This window comes from Empidonax traillii, unplaced genomic scaffold (genome assembly GCF_003031625.1).
Source record: "Empidonax traillii isolate 1590-97213 ecotype Southwest subspecies unplaced genomic scaffold, ASM303162v1 scaffold520:size1094406, whole genome shotgun sequence".
In the NCBI taxonomy this organism is placed as follows: domain Eukaryota; kingdom Metazoa; phylum Chordata; class Aves; order Passeriformes; family Tyrannidae; genus Empidonax; species Empidonax traillii.
Genome location: NW_020955713.1, coordinates 1009282 through 1028865, shown reverse-complemented (window position 1 = coordinate 1028865; position 19584 = coordinate 1009282). Strand labels below are relative to the sequence as shown.

General features: G+C 50.0%; 1 protein-coding gene across 1 annotated transcript in view; it reads left to right on the top strand.

The window, feature by feature from the left end:
• Positions 1-742: 742 nt before the first annotated feature.
• The window catches only part of ZNF618 (zinc finger protein 618), a 110571-nt gene continuing 91729 nt past the window's right edge, over positions 743-19584 (top strand). The window contains exons 1-3 of the mRNA XM_027896888.1: positions 743-753; positions 13133-13143; positions 14937-14980. Of these exons, the coding sequence (XP_027752689.1) occupies positions 13141-13143; positions 14937-14980 (47 nt within the window). The 5' untranslated portion in view covers positions 743-753; positions 13133-13140. The remainder of the gene's footprint in view (positions 754-13132; positions 13144-14936; positions 14981-19584) is intronic.

The window sequence follows — 19584 nt, the reverse complement described above, 5'->3', positions numbered from 1 at the left end:
CCTTCTCTACTCCAGGTGAACCCCCCCAGCTCTCCCAGCCTGGCTCCAGAGCAGAGGGGCTCCAGCCCTGGCAGCATTTCCGTGGCCTCCTCTGGACTCATCCAGCAGCTCCATGTCCTTCCTGTGCTGTTGGACATCAGAGCTGGAAGCAGCTCTGCAGGTGGGCTCTCAGAGGTGCAGAATCCCCCCTCCCCTGCTGCCTACGCTGTGGGAGCAGCCCAGGATGTGGTTGGTTTTCTGGGCTGTGTGTTCACCTTCACTCTCCTTTGCCCACTCCCGGTGGAGGAGCCATTCCAGCAGCTTGGCCCATGTTTGTGGATCCTGCCTCAGGGTGCAGGTGACAGTGACCATCTACATCTAGTGAGGAGCACCAGCTTGATCCTCTTTCCTGGATATTTAGGGTGGACACAAGACAATTAATATTTATGTTTCTTAAGAGAAGGAGGGAGGGATAACCTGAGCTGAAGCATCTGGGATCCCTGAGCAGAGCCAGCAGGGTTGTGTGCTGTGTCTGCTCACACTGGCCGTGGTGTGACACCCAGATTTCTGGGGGCAGGGAGAGAAACATTCAGACAATGGTTTCTTCAGGGGCTTTGATGACCTGCCGTGTGCTGGCTGACGTGTTCACCAGTCACCAGAGGGATTGGTGTGGGTTATATCACAGATATTCCCCTGCAGAACCCACTCTGCTGACACTGCCCACCAGGAGGGCAGTGGGCACCTGGACCTGTGGGTTCATGGACTGGAGCTTCTGTTAACTTGAGGGAGAAGGCAGCTTATAGTTCAGCTTCACTGCATGAATAAATAACCATTAGTTAATAAGAATTCTCCATTTTTGGAAAGGTGGTCTGCTTTGAAACCACTGGGGCAGGAACTAGAAGCTGTCTGAATCATTCTCAATGTGTAGGAGATGGTCCACCTTAGGAAAGGAGTTTTGGGGTTTCAGCTGGCAAAAGAAGAGAGTGTAAGTCACTGGATATTGGCCTTCTGTCTGTACAATAAATGGTAGATAAGGAAGGGAAGGAATTGGATGGAAGGCAGGGTGTTGCTCTTGTTTGAGTAGCATCTATTGTATGACTTGGTAATCAATATATAATCATGGAACCATTTAGGTTGGAAAACCCCCCTGAAACCCCAGCCTGGGGTGTCTGCCCACCCCTTCAGGGATGTGTCACAGTATGTGTCACATACATACAGTGACGTATGGCATTTTTGAAGAACTGGGGGTGCCCTATTTAAGTTGCCATTTCACTAAAACAAGATGTCCTTGAGTGTTTGCAGTGGTGCAGCTCCCCCTGAACCCCCTTCCTGCCCCTGCCTGGGGGGCTGTGTCTCTCCCCAGAGACCCTCCCCTAAACTCAGGAGCATCCTGTGCCCTCCTTTGTGTTTAGGACCATGTGGAGGCAAAGAGCATCAAAGCAGATGTCCCTCACCCAGGATGGAATTTGGTGATTGGAGGACAGTCCTCAGTATGTATCTCCTGGGATTTTATACACGTGCTCTGAACTGTCACGTGGTTTTAATAATCCCTGTGAGTTTTATATGCAGAAGACAATTCTTGGGCTGAGGAAATTTCCCAGGTGCTCAGTAGAGTAATTCAGTGGAGATGCTGTGCTTCCAGCCAGTCCCAAAATCAGTGATAACCACGTTCCTTGGGTACAAAACAACCCATCCAGAAAACATCCCTGGCTGCTGCTGAGGTTATCCATGAGCTGAGTGTGACGTAAAGCCCCAAGGGGGATAACTCTCTGTGATGAAGTGTAGGGGAGCATCAGTTTTTCTTTTCTGATGGAAGAGCCTGTGGAATCTGGCACACCTCATCTTTTCCCAGTCCAGCATCTCCTCCAGTTGGTGCTCAGCTGGACTGGGCCTGATGTCCAGAGGGTTTCTGGAGGCATCTGGAGGAGGAAAGAGCCCTTGGCCTGATTTTTTTTTCCCAAAGGACCACACATCCTTTTCAGTGGGTTCGTTGCTCCTTTCTCAACTTGGAGGCCCAACTGGCCCTGCCAGGAACCTCACATTCCATTTGGGAATTGGGCATTGGCACTTAGAGATTTCTGTGCCATCCTTCAACATGACCCAGGGCTGCAGCAGAATTTTGGGGAGACAACTGCACCTGGCTTTTCTCTCTCGGGATTTGCAGCAGCTCCTGCCCTGCGGACTGGCAGAGGACTCATGATGCTGCCCGCAAAATTCAACCCTAAAAGGGATCCTGTAAGAACATTTGTACCTTTTTTGCATCACATTGGAGGTTTTCCAAGACAAATCTGTCCTCTCTGCCGGGCTGTGCAAATAATGGATATTTTTGGTTTTCTCAAACCTCTGAAAAACTGAAAAAATTCCCACTCAGGTTGAACTGGAAGATTAATAGATTGATTCTAATTTTTGATGTTGTGCAGAAAATAAGGAATATCTCTCTGGGTTGCATAGGCTCAAGCAGAATCTGAGGCTTATAAGTGCTTCATTTAGATTGTGAGCACATCTTACAGTTCTCGCTTAAAAAAATAAATAGGATGTATTTTGCCTGTGTGAATCAGAAAATTTTAAATGTCAGAGATTGTGTCACTTCCATTTTTTGAAGATGAGTGTCACATTCTGCTGTGTGAGTGGTGCAGCAGGATGACACTGATCCTCGCAGTGGTCGCTGTCGCTGTAGCTGCACTTTGGGCTGAAAATCATCTCCCTGCAGCTCTGGGCCCTCATTTGTTTCAGCTCCAGGAAAGCTGGGGAATTGCAGGCCGTGCCAGTTGGGTTTTGGGGATGTTTGTCCCCTGCAAACATATTAAACCTCAGTGTTTTACCCAAGCAGTTGCTCAGAGCTGGCAGTTTGGGAGTGAGGACAGTGCGGGTTGGTGGTGCAGGGGCACATCCCGCTCTCCCAGGGCCGTGGGTTTGAGGAGCTCTGGGGGAGGGCTGAGGGTCCCCATCCCTCTGCCCCTGGGCAGTGTTTGGGTTGTCTCAGCAGGATCCCTCCTTCACAGGTTCACTGGACCCAGGAAACACTGGCTGTCCCCTCACTTCCCAAATCCCCATCGTTCCTACGAATCTGGCAAAGCCATCCGCCCTTGGGCAGAGCAGCAGCTTTACAGGTTTTTTTTGGTCTGGTTTTTAGTTTGATTTATTTATTTTTTGTCTTTTTTTTTTTTTTTTTTTTAAATCTTGGAGGTTTGTTTGTTTATTGTTGATTTAGATCGGCTCAGGAAGTCGATCTGGTGATATTTATAGGATTTGTGGTTGGCTGATGGGAGTTATTTTGCAAGCAGAATTTCTAAGAATTCTACTTTCAGCCTGCTCTTTCCCCAACTTCATTTCCTCCCCTTCCTTCTCTTTTTTCCCTTTTTAGTATTTTTTCTTACTTTTTTTCTTATTTTTTTGGTTTTTGAGGGAGCCAGGCAGACTAAATTCTTTCTGAATTTCCCCCCTGTAATTACTGCTCTTTTTTAAGTTTGAAGAAATTACCCAGCTTTGTGTGCCTCCCCCCTTCTTACTTTTAGAACAATGTGGTTTGACTTTTTTTTTCCCTTTCCATAGTAAAATTGCCACCATTTCATGCTTTTTAAACAAGCCAATCATACGAAACTGGGGAAGAAGATGAGGTCCCACAGTTACCCTCCCACTGGAGAATGTCTTAGTTTCAATGCCACAGCCTGTTTTTAAATGACAAGAGATCTTTTTAATAAGAATAAAATTCATATTTTATAAGGATAAAATTTATATTTTCCAAGTGGACAGCCCTTCCCACTGTCACTGGGAGGAGTCTTGTGTGCCAACCTTGGAGGGGACTCTTGGCCGAGGCTGAACCTCCTCATGGTGCTGTTCCTAACAGGGTCTCGCTGTGATATTTATCAAATTAGGCTTTTCTAAAATTCTAGATCTAATTTTCTGCCTTGGAGTGTATTTTTCAGATGTTTAATTTTTCATAATTTATCTCAGATTTAAGCTGAACATTGTCCTTGCATCTCTGCAGTGCTGTCGGTTATGGAGGGACCCAAAGCATTCCTCAAAATTCACCACAAAAAGATGTGAAACCAACTCCGAAATGTACAGTTCTGCCCATGGATCACATTGCTCCCACTGAAACCCAGATGACTTAACCTTGAGCTGGAGCAGTTCCTCTGGGACAGGTTCTGTTCAGGTTTAAAGGGCAAAGTTTGAGCCCTGTGGAAGCCTCTTCCAGGAGGTGCTTCCTCACCTGCTCCTCGTGCTCTGGGATCCACCACCCTGGGGCTGAGGTTTGTCCCACCAGTGCCCTGCCCTCTGAGATGCTCTTGACATCAGCTGGGTTTGTTTTTAAGCTTTGCTTTTGCTTTGGCCAAGCCATGCTGAGCTCTGCAGCCTGGGGGCTCTGCCTCCACACATCCCCAACCACCACGAGGCCCTGCTCGTGCTGGGGCTGCACAGGCTTGTTTTGGGGTAGATTAAACGGTTTGTGTTCAAGATCAGGTGGTTTCTCAGGTTGTCTCCTGTCAGCTGAACTGTGGTGAGAGAATCATCAAGTCACAGAATGGTTTGGGTTGGAAGGAACCTTAAAGATCATTTGGTTCCACTCCTGCCGTGGGCAGGGACACCTTCCACCAGCCCAGGTTGCTCCAAGCCCCGTCCAGCCTGGCCTTGGACACTTCCAGGGATCCAGGGGCAGCCACAGCTTCTCTGGGCAACCTGTGCCAGGGCCTGCCCACCCTCACAGGGAGGAATTCCTTCCCAACATCCCATCTCTCCCTGCCCTCTGGCAGTGGGAAGCCATTCCCCTTGTCCTGTCCCTCCATCCCTTGTCCCCAGTCCCTCTCCAGCTCTCCTGGAGCCCTTTAAGCCCTGCAAGGGGCTCTCAGGTCTCCCTGGATCCTTCTCTTCTCCAGGTGAACCCCCCCAGCTCTCCCAGCCTGGCTCCAGAGCAGAGGGGCTCCAGCCCTGGCAGCATCTCCAGGGTCTCCTCTGGATTTGCTCCACATCTTTCCTGTGCCAAGGACACCGAGCTGGGTGCAGTGCTCCATGTGAGATGGAGTAGAGGAGGGACCCCCCCCTTGCCCTGGTGCCCCCATTGCTGGGGCTGAGCTCAGGACGCAGCCCCTGCCTGTTCTCCCAGCCCTCTCCACTCGTCAGGTGGTTCCTCTGAAACTCAACTTTCAGGTCTTTCCCACCCATCCTGTGACCCTGCAGCTGGGAAGGGCTGGAGCTGCTCAGGTGGATGGTTCCTGGGGGTTCCTGCCTTGGGAATGCCGTGCAGTGGGGCTGTCAGGTGTTCCAAGGCAAAGGCAGGAGATGTTCCCACTCACAGCACCCCAACAAACCGTGTTAGACTTCTGTAGTAACAGGGGGGGGTTCCCTGAGTAAATGAGTAAATAAGTCCTGTTGTCATTTTTTCCCCCTGTGTGCACTTGTAGCTTGTTAGATATGTTTGTTTTATCCTCTTGGAAAACTGCCTGTAAAATGGGATTTTTTAAAAAATTGATTTCCTGAGAGTTTCCTGTGAAATTGGAAGCCTGGAAAAATGGGCTGGATTTCTGAAATGCTCCCCTATGGCTCCTTCACCCCTTTTTGTTTTCCCCTCCCCCAAGTAAAAAATAACAATACCTTCCTGCCCCCCAAGGTTTCATTCCATATACATTTATTCTTTGAAAATATTTCCAGCTGTTTCTTTTGCTGGGAAACTCATACCAGCTGTAAACAACTGCTCCATGCACATAATTCTGTTGTTTTGCCCGGTCACTCTTTATTTCCCAGCTCTTATAACCTGAGAGTTCAGAAGGAATCAGTAATGCCTTTTCTCCTCTTCACCCTCAATTTGATTATTTTTCTCATAAAGAATGGAGTAAGGAGAGCACTGAGCAACAGGAGATGGAAACAATATTTTGATTACTTTTCAGTTGCTTATAATCAAGGAGTAACTCTTTAAATCCAGACCAATTTGCTGCATTGATTTATTCATAATTTTAATTTCATGACTGTTTCGGGAAAAAAAACAAAGGTACATGAGGTTGTAGCTTTTTCATACTGGCTTGAACATTTGTAGTTTTAGGTTAAAATTTATTTAATGTTCCCTTTCTCTGGTTACTTCTGCTGGCGTGTGCTACTTGAATCTCCCTGGGCTGCCAGGGGAGAAAAATTGAAATTCAAAGCACAAATTCTGCCAGTACTTTCAGCAAGTTCATAAAATTACTGCCATGAATATTCCCTTGACTCAGAGGCAACTGCTCACAGCCCTTAAACATGTCTGCAGCTACCTGGAGTGAGGGGAGTCAGTGGGAGTGGGGAGGGATGGAGGCACAGGGGGCCCTCATGGGTGAGGCTTTTCCATTTCAGGAGGGCAGAGCCCTGGTGGGGCTCAGTTCAGCTCCTGAGGGGCTCAGTTCAGCTCCTGGAGGGGGCTCAGTTCAGCTCCAGGTGGGGCTCAGCTCATCTCCTGGTGGGGCTCAGTTCAGCTCCTGGGGGGGCTCAGCTCCTGGGGGGGCTCAGCTCCTGGCCAGCCCCTGGGGGATTCTTCCCTGCCTCACTGATTTGGGTGTTTTCACCGAGGTTTCAGTCCCACGTGTGCCTCTTCCAGCAGAAATTCCACCTCTTCTGTTTAAAACTCTTTAAAAGGACTTGTAATTCCGAGTTCCTGAGACAACTCAGCGATGAGGTGGATGCAGGCAGCATACCCAAGGTGGTAAATGATTATAAAATGGGAAGATAATAACCTAGACAAGAAGTAAATCCAATGAAATGGAATGAGAATAATGGCTAGACTTCAATTGTGATTTTTAATCATTAGTATTTGTCTTCCTTTAGTTCTTACCTCCATGCTGCAACTTTCTCTGTCCCAGATGAGAATGTGGGGAGAAGCCTCAGGGAACCCAGTTTGCAAGACCAAGCGAAAAGACAACCTAAAAAGAAGTTAAAATAAAAATAATTCTTCTGCCTATACAAAGAGAATTGAAATCAGCAGAGGGAGGGTGTCACTGTGAGAGCAGAGGGGACCATTCCCATCTTGGCTTCTCCAGTGAGACCCCTTGCTCCTGCTTGACCTTTGTGTTGGGCTGAGCAGGGATGGGTTTGTCATTAGTGTTTGTTGCTAATTAGTGTTTGGGAGGCACCTGGTGCCTGGGAACTGCAGAAGGTGAGTGGTGAGAAGCTGTTAATTATCCCCAGTACCACAGGGAAGGGCACTGGAGAGGGGGTCACTCACAGCTCCGTGGGTGGGACTGGAGGACAGCTCTGCCTTCAGCTGGGACAGCTGGACTGGGGGCCAGAGCACCTCCTCCATCCTTGCAGTTGCTCTCAGTGCAAGGTCCTGGGTGGCTGTGCCTGTGGTGCTGTCAGGGATGATGTTCTCTGGCTTCAGGCCTCCCTGACACGTGTCCTGTTTGGGATGTTGGGCACCCGCAGGAAGGGGAAGTGGCCAAGCTTGGGTGATGATGTGTTCCCATCTAGAAACCGCTCTGATTTCTGTTTAGGCCGAGCAGAATCTCCAGCAGCTGTTCATGTGCGTGTGTCAGGGTGGTGGAGGGGCTCAGTAACCTTGTGAGCTCGGGTCTGCTCAGACAGGGGGTGTCACAGCCACCTCGTGGGGAGGGACATTCCTGTGTCCCCAGGAACCCAGCGCTGGCACGCTCTGTGTGTCCAACAGCAGTGCTGGGAACAGCTCATGTCCCTGCAGATCACAGTCACCTCAGCACCCTCCCAGGAGGGAACCTGGGAAATATCAACATCAAAGGACCTCTTTCCAAAGCTTGGCCTAAGTGATGGGTGTGACTGGGAGAAAATGAGCAGCTTCCTCTCACCCTGGAGACCTTCCCGCACCTGTGATGGAGCTCAGACACGATCTCTGGTCTCCACATGGGTGGGAGATGGTTTGGTGCCATTGTGTCACAGGTGTCCCCTGTCTCTGGCAGTGGAGGTGTTGAACATCCCTGGTGTGCCCCTGGCAGGTTTGGTTTGTACCATTTTTGGGGTGTAAATCATCAGTGCCTCCATCATCCCTGTCCCTGGCTTGGCGGGAGCCGCAGGCGCTTCTTCGGCCGGGATGGGACTCGCTGCCTTTGTCTCCTGCTGACCTCAAGCAGCAAACCCTCCCCTGGGCTCATCTCTGACGCTTCAAACCTCTCAGATTTGTTTTTTACCATCGGGTTTCCCCCCTCGCTGCAGGAACAAGCTCTGACCTCGGCACTGGCTTTTCCCACGGCAGGCAGCAGCTGAGTGCAGGGGCGAGATTCCCTGGGACACTCACAAGGAATTTTGATGCTGTTTTCTAAAGCTGCCTCCAGCCTCCCCTCCCTGGCTCTTGGTGGTGTTGCCCCATGGTCAGGACAGGGGGTGTTTGCAGACCCCACGATGGTTTTTGGGGGCTGGGGAACCCTCACTGCCTGGGCTGGGCTGGCCATGAAACCGGGAGGATGCCTCGGGCAGAGCTTCCATTTCCTCCCTGCAGATATTTTTTGTTATTATTGTTTTTGTTGTTTCTTGAGGAGAAGTTGCAGCTGAGGAAATAGGCAACACATTCCTCTGCCCAAGGACTTGTTTCCCTCGTGGAAAATTCATCCCTTTTGGAGACAGCCCTTGGGGATTGGCAAAGGATGGGGAGGGGACAAGCCTGAAGCATCAGAGATCGTTGTCCTTCCCGCAGGGGATGTGCCAGGGGAGGTTCAGGTTGGATATCAGGGAACAGCTCTTTATGGAAAGGCACTGGCACAGCTGCCCAGGGCAGTGGTGGAGTCACCATCCCTGGAAGTGTTCAGGTGTGGATGTGGCACTCAGGGATGTGGGTTAGTGGTGGCCTTGGCAGTGCTGGGGGAATGATTGGATGGATGATCTTGGAGGGCTTTTCCAACCTTAACGATTCCATGATTCTGTGGTTCTGAGCACTCAGGCACAGCTCCTGCTCATCTCACCCATCAGTGTGGTTTCCTTCTCTTTATAAGCTTTGGGGGATGTCGCTGGGTTGGGAGGGGTGTGAAGAACACGAGGGTGATGCAGGGACCGGTGGTGCCACACTGGGGTTTGGGGCTCCTCAGCATCTGCTCTGCTGGCAGGAGGAAGCAAAAATCCAAATTAAAAAGGGGCATGGGAATATCTATGGGTCCTTGTGCTCTGCAGATGTTTGGGTGCCATGCAGGGCTGCTTTTTCCCCCTTCCTATTTAATAAAAATTAAATAGGAAACTGCCAGTGTCTTGCCCTTTGTTTAAAGAGAAAAAAAAAGGCAAAATAAAAAAAGCACTTCCTGCATTTTCTGTGGCTCTGAAGTTAATAACAGCAGACAGTGCAGGTAGCAGGCCTGCAGTTATTTTTATGGCACATTCCTGTGTCAGACCTGTTTTCAGTTGCTTCTCTCTTTGCCAGATTTTAATTATTTGGGGTGAAATTTTCCACGCTGGGCTCTGCTGGCTCCTTAAAAAACTGAGTGTGTGTTTTGTGTTTCAACTAAAATTATTCAGCTGTTTCTGGGAAGGTGTTTGGGGAAAGCAGGGGGTGGGATGAGGGTTTTTTTTTCCTCAGGTAAAACAAACAACTCATCCCTTTTTGCAGAGTGGAGAGGGAAGGTGCTGTGGGAGAGGAGCTGGGGTGAGCGGGGTCTGCTCCTCCTGCCACCCCCAGGCAGAATTAGGGACATCTGCCCTAGGGATGGAGCTGGAGGCCAATCATGGGGGGTAGCTGTGTCTGAATAAAGAAATAAAGGGATTTAAACCCGTTTTCCCCCTGGGGAGGACTGGGGCAGTGGCAGGGGGAGGTCCCAGCACCCCTGTCCCCTGGTGGTGGTGGGAGCAGATCGGAGCGTGGTGTCTGTGGATGCAAATCCAAGCCATTTGAATACTTGTTTTTAGTCATAGTTTAATTGATCAGGCAGCAAGCCTGTGCTTAAATCAACTGAAATATCATTTAACATTTTTGTTGCTCTTAGTCACTTTTTGTTTTACTGTAACTGTTAAAACATTGGGGATCTTTTCCCAATATATTGAAGCCCCCTTGATAAACACGGACTTCTCGGGTCACTTGTACATCTGCTTGGACCCCTATTTTTGACACTTTATTCTATTAGGAGATGTTGACTGATACATTTCTTATTTATCACATGATTTGCTTCTTGCTTATGACTTGAGTCAGGAGCATATGGCCTGAAACCACATTCTGCTCTCGAACATTTTAATTTAAAAGATATTTACTAGCGTTAGTTAAACAAAACTACCTTAAATGTACCCAGTACGTACAAAAGCGACTTTAGGAATCATATTTTAAATTGTAAATGATTTTATGGGGGAGATTATGTGACTGATTCTCCAGCCTGTGTTTCAGTGTCCCCAGTCTGGCCTCCTCCCTTGCTGGTAGATGCAAACTCTGCACCTCTGCTTTTCCAACTAGGAATGAAGAAATTCCCTAAATAATTACTTGGGTAAATGGGAGCACAGGAGATTTCTGTTCCCCCTTCCCAAAGATGTTACTGTGTTGGAAGTTGCTCTGCCCCATTTCAGCACATCCTGGTTAAGTGGTGATTTCACCCCTTTGACTTGCTGATGCTTCAAGAGAGCTGGAGAGGGACTGGGGACAAGGGATGGAGGGACAGGACACAGGGAATGGCTTCCCACTGCCAGAGGGCAGGGTTAGATGGGATGCTGGGAAGGAATTCCTCCCTGTGAGGGTGGGCAGGCCCTGGCACAGGTTGTCCAGAGAAGCTGTGGCTGTCCCATCCCTGGAAGTGTCCAAGGCCAGGCTGGACGGGGCTTGGAGCAACCTGGGCTGGTGGAAGGTGTCCCTGCCCATGGCAGGGGGTGGGATGGGATGAGCTTTGAGGTCCCTCCAACCCAAACCAATCTGGGGTTCTGTGATAATTAGCATGGCCTGCCAAAGGCAGCAGCAACCCTCAACATTGGATTCCCAGTGGACTTCCTGCAAAATAATTGTGTAAAGCTTATTTCAGCTGGATTTTCAAAGACACGTGTGCACATCTCCCAGTTTTTCCCTGTGCTGAAGGAAAGCCAAAGTGGGTTTCCCATCCCCCCCAGTGGAGGATGAGGAGGTGGCCTTTCAGGTGGGGTGGTGGCCTAGAGGAGAGGGTGGTGCCACCATGGCTTGGGGATGTTCTGCTGAACACTGAGGTGCCCCTTGCCCAGGATGCCCCGAGGAATTCCAGCAGGTCCTTCTCCAGCCCCACACCAGCGTCACCACCACTGATCCCAGTCTGCAGTCTTTGGTTTCAGGGTTGTTTCTGGGATTTGCTCTGTGACTGCTGAGGGTCAGAGACACCCAGGGGGGTGTTTGCACAGAGAGCTGAGGGACAGCAGATGGCTCACATGGATCAGCCCATACCCACTTGGCTGAAATATTTCCTCTGTATTAAACTTGTGATTGTGTTTATTTTGCAAAGTTTCAGGAGAACACCCTGGCCCTTCCTCATTGGGCTTTTCCACCTGCACGTACCACGTACAATCAGAGGAAATGATCTTCCCATGCTCTGGATGGACATGTGGTCTCAAGGACCACAGGTGCTGGAGATCTGGGATTAAATCATCCTGCAGCCTGAGGATGGGCTGGGGTTTGCTGCACTGGGTGCTGAACTAAACTGAGCTGTTCCTGACAAAGTTGTCCGATAATTGCATGTTTGGGAACTGGAACAGCATGTGAAGCTGTGTCCTGGTGGAACTTTTGGTGAGAATGTCTTTCCACATCCGTGGAGAACTTCAATCTTGAATACGTCATCATGTTCTAGAGTAGAAAACTCAAGTGAACCATATTTCCATGCAGAACTTGCCCCTTCTGCTACTGGATCACTGACACTTTTTCCTGTGTTTTGTTTACACACCTTAAATAGGCCACACCAACTCCTGACAAAAGCTCTGCAGCAGCAAAGGGTAAGAGGAGGGGGAAGGGAGTTTGCTCCTGATCCATGGCCTGTTTTACCAGGAGACCATTACAATGTGCAGGTGCAGGTTTGGTGCTGGACCAGTTCATCCTGAAGACTGTGTTGGGATAACATCCTGCACAGGCTCAGAATTTAGTGGAGGCTGGGGCAAGAGGATCTTCAAGGTCCCTTCCAACCCAAACCAGTGTGGGATTCCATGGATGGGCTTATTTCAGCATCCAGAAACCTGTTGGACAGGTAGATCTGATCTCGTCCAGACTTGGTGTCCAGCTCTAATGGATCATCTTCAGGAGCATCCTGGATGTGGGAAACCATCTAGACTGAGAGCTCTTACCTCTTGTGGGGCCTTTTTTCTCTCTCTTTTTCTTATAAAAAAGGTTTTCCTCGGCTTTGCTGCTGAGGAAACTCCCCAGCACTGGCGGGGTCCCTGCTGTACCTCCCTGGCCGTGCCCTGCACACAGGTCGTGTCCTTTGTGCTGGGCTGGGCTGTGTCCTGAGAGAGCAGAGGCCACAAATCGCTGATGGGAAGAGGTCAAAAAGCAAAATAATTGGATTGTAAGTAAGAATAAAAAATACAGAGAAGTCAGGCAGGGCAGAGTGGGGAAGGTAAGAAAAACTGGAAGTAAATAATAAAGTACTGTGTCGGTCCCAGAAGGGCCCGTGCAGTGGGCGGGGATGGTCGGGTCCCCACATCACTTATTCCCAGCAATTCATTCTCTCAACCCCAAATGCAGATCTGAAAAGGACCCTCATGAAATGGATGCCATGCAGAGGGGGGTTGGGTGGGAGGTAAATCAGAGCGAAGGCACAGCCAAACACAGGGGTGTGACCGGGAGGGAAACCCAGCACGGGACACGGCTGGGGGGGCACGGGGCCTGTGATCCTGCACAGGGGGCACCCAAAATCTGGGGGTGTGGGAAGAAGGTCTTGCTTGTGTGGAGGACGAATGACAATGACTTTGCAATCTCAGAGAGTTTTCTGCAGTTGAGGTTGGCTCTGTGCTTCCCAAACAGGAATATTTTCATTTTTGGGAATATTTAGTGGGGAGGTGCCGGGGGGATGTTCAGGCAGGGCCCAGGATGTGCCCTGGGCTTTGTCCTCGGGATTTGGTGCCTTCCATGAGCACCAGGCCTGGTGACCCAGAGGGTGGTTGGCACTGAACAGGCTCCCCAGGGCAGTGGGCACAGCCCCAAGGCTGCCAGAGCTCCAGGAGGGTTTGGATGATCCTCTCAGGGACAGGGTGGGATTGTTGGGGTGTCTGTGCAGGGCCAGGGGTTGGACTGGATGGGATTCCAGCTCAGGATATTCCATGGTTCTCTGATTTGGCGGGTTGTTTTCCCATGGAGTTCTAATGACAGGAGCCTGGCCAAGGTCCCTGTGGTCGGGGATGTGGCTCTGGGTGACCTGCAAGGTTGGGCTGTGCACAAACTCCAAACAGACAGGAATTGTAATGGGCTCCATCTCTGGGGGATTCTGAGGCCCCAACACCCCACAAGGTTTCTGCCCTGGCTCTATGAAGTCTCCTTTCCCCGCTTTTTTCCCCCTTTTTTTGTACACACAGATCTAATCTTCTAGAAAATGCCCCGAAGGTTTGAGCAATCTACCAGTTGCAGGAACCCATAAAGCTTTTTTTTTTTTTTTTTTTTTTTCCATTGTGTAAGCATGACAAATCATTAATTTTTGATTGATTGCTTTGAATTATGGGTGCTCTGACATCCTTTCTGTAGCTGAACAGCTGTATAACAAATGAACATATCAGTGCTCACAAAAGATTGGAGATCTAACAGAAGCAATTACATTGTCAGCTCCTCCCTTCTGGCTTTTCCCAGGCAATGGAGGGAGGAAATTTTTTAACAGAAATTCCTCAAGTGGCTCACAATAATAATAATAATCATCATCATAATAAAAAAATACCTTTTTGTAATTGAATTAGATTTTTATCTCTTCATTTCCAGTGGATTTCATATCCTTTCAGAAGCCGGGATGTGTTTCTGCTTTGTGTAACTTGGAGAATCCCTTTGAAGAAAATTTTACATGAAGAATTAAAAAAAATAAAATCAAATTGCAATTTTTTTGGTTGCTATTCCTTTAAGATTTCAGAATTGCACCAGTGCACTAAATGTGACCTCCATAACTTTTAAATTAAGAATTTATGCTGGCTTGAAATTTATGAAATATTTCAGCATGAAAGAAAGCCTTTTTCCCTCAGGAAAATTGAGCAATAAATCACAGCACTCTCGATTTACTGCCCTACAGCCAGCCAAAGATAGGATTTTTTTCCTTCCCCCTTTCGTTCTGAAAAAAAAAAAAAAAAAAAAAAATGTAATCATATAAGACAGCTTAGCTGCTATCCTCCCACTCTCTAGAATTTTTAATTTCAGCTGTTTCTGCTTGGATTTATTTCCAATATTCCTGCTCGGCTTTTCAATTTCCTCAGTTATTAAATTTTAATTCAGTGCATTAGCATTTAAATTAAAAAAGGGTTTATTTTATCGAAATCGTTGGCTGGCCCCCATCCTGCTGCACATGAATTGCCTGTTTCTGCCATTTGCACAAAATGTGAAATGCAGCTAATATCTTTTAACTTGTATTTGCACAAATTCAGAAATAAAATTTCTGGGTTTGGAATAATATTGTCTTTCCAAGGAAGACTCATCAGTGAGCCGGGGAAGGAGGCAGGAGGAGACCCCGGGCCCTCCCTGCTCAGCCCCTGTGGCCTGGAGGGGCTCATTAGGAACATGGGTTCCTAACGAAGGGAGGTGGCTGGGCTGCCCCTCCAGCCCAGGGCTTGGGCACAGCCTGGAATTTGGCTGTTTCTGCCTTATTTCCCCCCTGAAAATGGCCTGGTTTTGCACGGGAGGGATCGTCCCGTTAGACTTTGGTTGTGCAGGAGCCACTGGAGGGAATTGGTTCGGGAGGTGCCTCCGTGGAGGGGCTGGGGCTGGAACCCTTCCCCAGTGTCCCACAGCCCAGGGTTAAGGGCCCTGTGGGTCCCACCCGTGTGTGTAACTCAGCGTGGAAAAGCTCCGGTGCTTGGAGCTGGAGGGTTCTGCAGAGCAGCCTCGTCCTTCTCAACCTAACCAGCCTTTTCTTTTGGTGTCTTAGGCCGACGAGAGCAGCAGCAGCGGGCAGAGGAGCTCTTCCAGCAGGTAGGGATGGTCTTCTCTGCTGGGCTGGGATGTGGTGGGTGGATGTGGCCCTGCTTGGATGTGGTTCTCCATCTCTGAGCTGGGGTGGGGAAGGGTGACTGCAGGACAGGGATGAGTGGGAGCTGTCCGAGCTCAGGTCTGTACTGCCATGTTTGGGTTTCCCTAAACAGGGATGTGGGAGGGATCGTTCTGGCCTGGGGGGCTGCAAGAAGAGGTGGTTTGTGTGTGGTGTGAGGTGGCACAGCTGAGTGCACAGGCCATGGCAGGATGAGGCTCTTGGATGGAGACCTTGGGCCGTGTTTGGTTGGGCGTGGACCCTCCTGCTCATGTAGGAGGAGAGGAGAGGGCTGTCCCACCACCCCAGCCCCCTCTGATCCTGCTAAGGGGTGTCTCTGCTGCTCCCAGTCCTGGAGAGGGACATGCTGAGGTGGGTCTGCCCTGAGCTGTGGCTTCTCCATCTCCTGCTGATGCTGTGGGATGTCTGACCTTGCTGGGATACCCTGGAGATGGTGCTTCTTGGTCTCTCTCCATCTCTTTACTCGATGGAGTCACTCCAGAGCTGTGAAAGTGTGGAATAAGGGGCCCATTTCCTTCCTTGGCCAGGCACAAATTCCTTCTGGTTGGGTTTCCGCTGGGGCAGTGGTGGGGCTGAGAGCAAAGTGTGGCTTTGGTGGCAGTAGGATTTACCTGGTCTCACGAGTGCTCGAAGCCAATCCTGGATTGTTTGCCATCCATAAGCCAAGTGGCAAACTGAGCTCCCAGGTTTAAAAGATTTTGTGGTAAAACCAGATAAGAGGTGAGAGATGACAGGCTGGAAACTGGAACAACACTGAGGAAGCACCAGGGAGAGGAGTGTGTGACCTGGGGAGTGGCTGTAAGGAAGCGTGGAAATGTAAGAGCTGGAGATGATGGTGGGAAAATCAGAGGTGCCATCACGTGGTGGGATGATGCACAGCTGTGGGGGGAGTGCTGAGCACTCAGGGCATGTCTGTGGGTCACGTCAGGGTGGAAGGGGGACAACAGACAACAGCAAAGCAGAGCCACCTTGGCTGCTGTGTGTGGTGTGGGGGCTGCACCCTGTCCTGGCAGCATCTCCTGCCACCCCTTCCCTCACGAGGGGCACAGCTGTGTGGGCAGCCCCAGAGGCACAGGTGACACTGGGACAGGGTGGCAGGAGCCCTGTCTGTGCATCAGTGTGATCTGTGAGGAGCAGGACCAACCTGGGGCACCCAGACCGGGTTTGCCACTCACCACTGCGGGACTCATCACCACTCCCCTGCCCAGGGCAGTTTGTGGAGCTGACCCTGGGGGGACAGGAGGCTTTGTCCTGGGCACCCACTGCCCTTGGCAGCACAGCAGGAGCACAGTGAGCACCAGTGAGCACCAGTGAGCTTCAGTGCTCCTCTCAGCTCTGCTGACCTTCTTCAGCTCAAGGGCACTTTGTGTCCTCCCCTTTGCACCTCCAGTGGCACCATCTCTCCACATGCTGGGCCACCCTCCTGTCCCCTCCAGGGACTTGAAAGCTCTGCAGAAGTTTTGTTCCTCAGGTGCAACAGGTCCTTCCACGTTAAAAGCCTGCTCTGTTCTGATCTCCAGACTCTGGTGTGGATCCTCTCCCTGCCTCCTGCTGCTGAACATGCTCAGTCCCTGCCTGGTTCGAGTGTTCCCACCATGAGTGCTCCCTGCCCACTGCCCTGGCTCTGCCAGTGCTGTGTCAGGATGGAACACCCTCATTCCTGCCGCTGTTCTGCTCGGGTGGCACTGGCACTGAACACCTCTGGGAGCACTGGGTGTCTGTCACAGAGGAAAAGTTCCCTTCCCCAGTTTGGGGGGACTCCTCAGGGTGCTCCAGCAGTGCTGGCTCTTGGGATGCTGGGAACTAACCTCAACAAAGTGCTGGAAGGAAAGCACAGGCATCACTTCCTTGCCCTGCATTCTGTATTCCAGCTCTAACTCAGTTGTGCAGCTCTCACTGGAGGATTTCACCCCTCCTGTGGCAGCTGATCCTTCGGGGTGTCCCTGTGGGCATCCTCCCTGCCCGGGGGTGCCCCTGGGGCCGAGCACCCTCCTGGTGTGAGCAATTCCCTTGCCCAGGGCAGGGATGGAGCTCCCAGCAGTGTGGGATAAATCCCTGCCCTTGTCCCTGGCCCTTTGTACGCCCAGAGGAGTGTGGGGCTGCTCATCGCTTTTCTCTTGGAGAAAAGGGGAAGCAAAACCCACTTTGTCATCTCTCTGACTGAACAAAAGGTGGTCAAAGAAAGGGAAATGTCCAATTCTGTTTAGAAATAATAGAACAGAATCAAAATGTAGTATTTCAAGAGAGCTGTATCAGTGGTTGAAGGTTGAAATGAGTCTTTGACTAAACTTGTGAGGTTGTCAATGCATGGAGATGTTTTTCAGAATTGTTGCTTGAAACCCGCTCTAATTGCTAGCTATTGAGGAAACTGTTAACAATTAATATCAGTAAAAATATTAGAATAGAATAGAATAGAATAGAATAGAATAGAATAGAATAGAATAGAATAGAATAGAATAGAATAGAATCAAGTGAAGTTTCCAGGACTTTTAACAATTAATATCAGTACAAATATAATACTATAATCAAAATAAAGTTGCCAGGACTATCTTTTTGCAACTGTCTTTTTTTTCACTATATCATGCTTGATCTTAAGTGTTGACCATAGTACTGAGTTGATCCTATTTTTATTTTTTTCTTGTACTAAATTGATTTTATTCTCTTTCAAGTAAATGTTGATGGCTCTGGAGGCACAGGGGTTTATGATCTCACCACCCCCAGCTCTGCTGGGCCTGGTTTTGCCTTTGGAAGATCATGGGTCAGTGTGTGCAGCTGAGAGTTCGTAGTGTCAGAGCACTCTCTATTCTCCTCCCCCATTAACTTTGTGTGGCTCCTGCACCTCACTGAATGCTCAGCAATGCAAAATTTTAAAAGGTGAAGAGAATTCTTAGGAGCACAGAAAAAAAAGCCCTTCCTTTAAGGGAGCAGGAAGAGCTGTTTGCCTTGGAGAAGATGACAACTAAGAGACAACCTGACAAAGCTGTGCGTGTTTTTGAACACTCCAGAAAAGGTAGATCAGAGGCTTCTTTCTTCCTTTTGCAAGGTAAAAAGAGACAGTCAACAATATTAAAAGGCAGCAAATTAAAAGCCAATAAAAGGCAGGATTTTTCCTTGCATGATGGGCACTGATGTGTTGGAGTGTGATGCCAAGAGTCGGGTGCTCAGGGGGGCTGGGAGGGGACTCGGCTGGAAGATGGATGAGTCGGTGACATGGGCTCTGAAATTCATGGAATCACGGGAGGGTCTGGGTGGGAAGGGACCTTAAAGATTGTCTTGTTCCACCCTGCCATGGGCAGGGACACCTTCCACCAGCCCAGGTTGCTCCAAGCCCCATCCAGCCTGGCCTTGGACACTTCCAGGGATCCAGGGGCAGCCACAGCTTCTCTGCCCAAGCTGTGCCAGGGCCTGCCCATCCTCACTGGGAAGAATTTCTTCTCAATATCCCATCTAACCCTGCCCTCTGGCAGTGGGAAGCCATTCCCTGTGTCCTGTCCCTCCATCCCTTGTCCCCAGTCCCTCTCCAGCTCTCCTGGAGCCCCTTTAGGCCCTGCAAGGGGCTCTCAGGTCTCCCTGGATCCTTCTCCAGGTGAACCCCCTCAGCTCTCCCAGCCTGACTCCAGAGCAGAGGGGCTCCAGCCCTCTGATCAACTTAGTGGCCTCCTCTGGACTCATTCCAACAACTCCACGTCTTTCCTGTGCTGGGGGCCCAGCATGGACAGGGTCTGGCCCCATCCCATGGGTGAGCACACTGCTGGGGATCCATTCCCTTGCTGATGTTCACTCGAGAGTTCCTTGAAGCTTCTTCAGGAGCCCCTTCTGCACATGGTGGACCAGATTGGGTGTCCCCCAGTGGTGTGAGTGTGTGACAGTCCTGGAGGGGTTGGTGGGACGGGAGGGCAGTGTGGGAACAGCACTGGGAGCCTCGGGGTGAGCGTTGGGAGCCTCCAGAATGCCACTGTAAAACTAACTACTTCCCAGTAATTAATGTCAGCATTCAGATGGTGGGCTCTGGATCTTGACAAGAAATAATTGAAAAACCAAATGTGCAATTATGTCTGACAAGCAGCGTGTGCTTTTCTTGGTCACCAGAGCCTTGTGTAGTCATGTGTTAGACACGGTTTTATATAATTATTATTGTTTATATGGCGGGTGTCAGAGGAAGGAGGAATTTTAGTTTCAAGTCCTCTGTTGGCTATTTATTTTAAAGTCATTAGATTTGTTTTCAGACTTAACTACACTTAATGTGCGAGACTCCCGCTGAATAAATCAGACCCTGCTCTAGGAGCTGCATCTGTTTGCGGAGGGAACGGAGCCAGCTGGAAGCTCAGCCCCGTCTGCACCGGGGCTGTCACAGCCGGGAACCCGCTCGCAGCGCAGATGTAGCTGTGGAAAAGTGCGCCCTGCCCCCGGAATGGGGGTGAAATCCCAGACCTTGGGGGCTCTGAGCTGCCTGGGAGGGCACGGAGTGGGGGTCTCGTTTATTGCAGTGTTAACAGCTCTGTGATGTAGGATCTGGGAGATGGAGGGG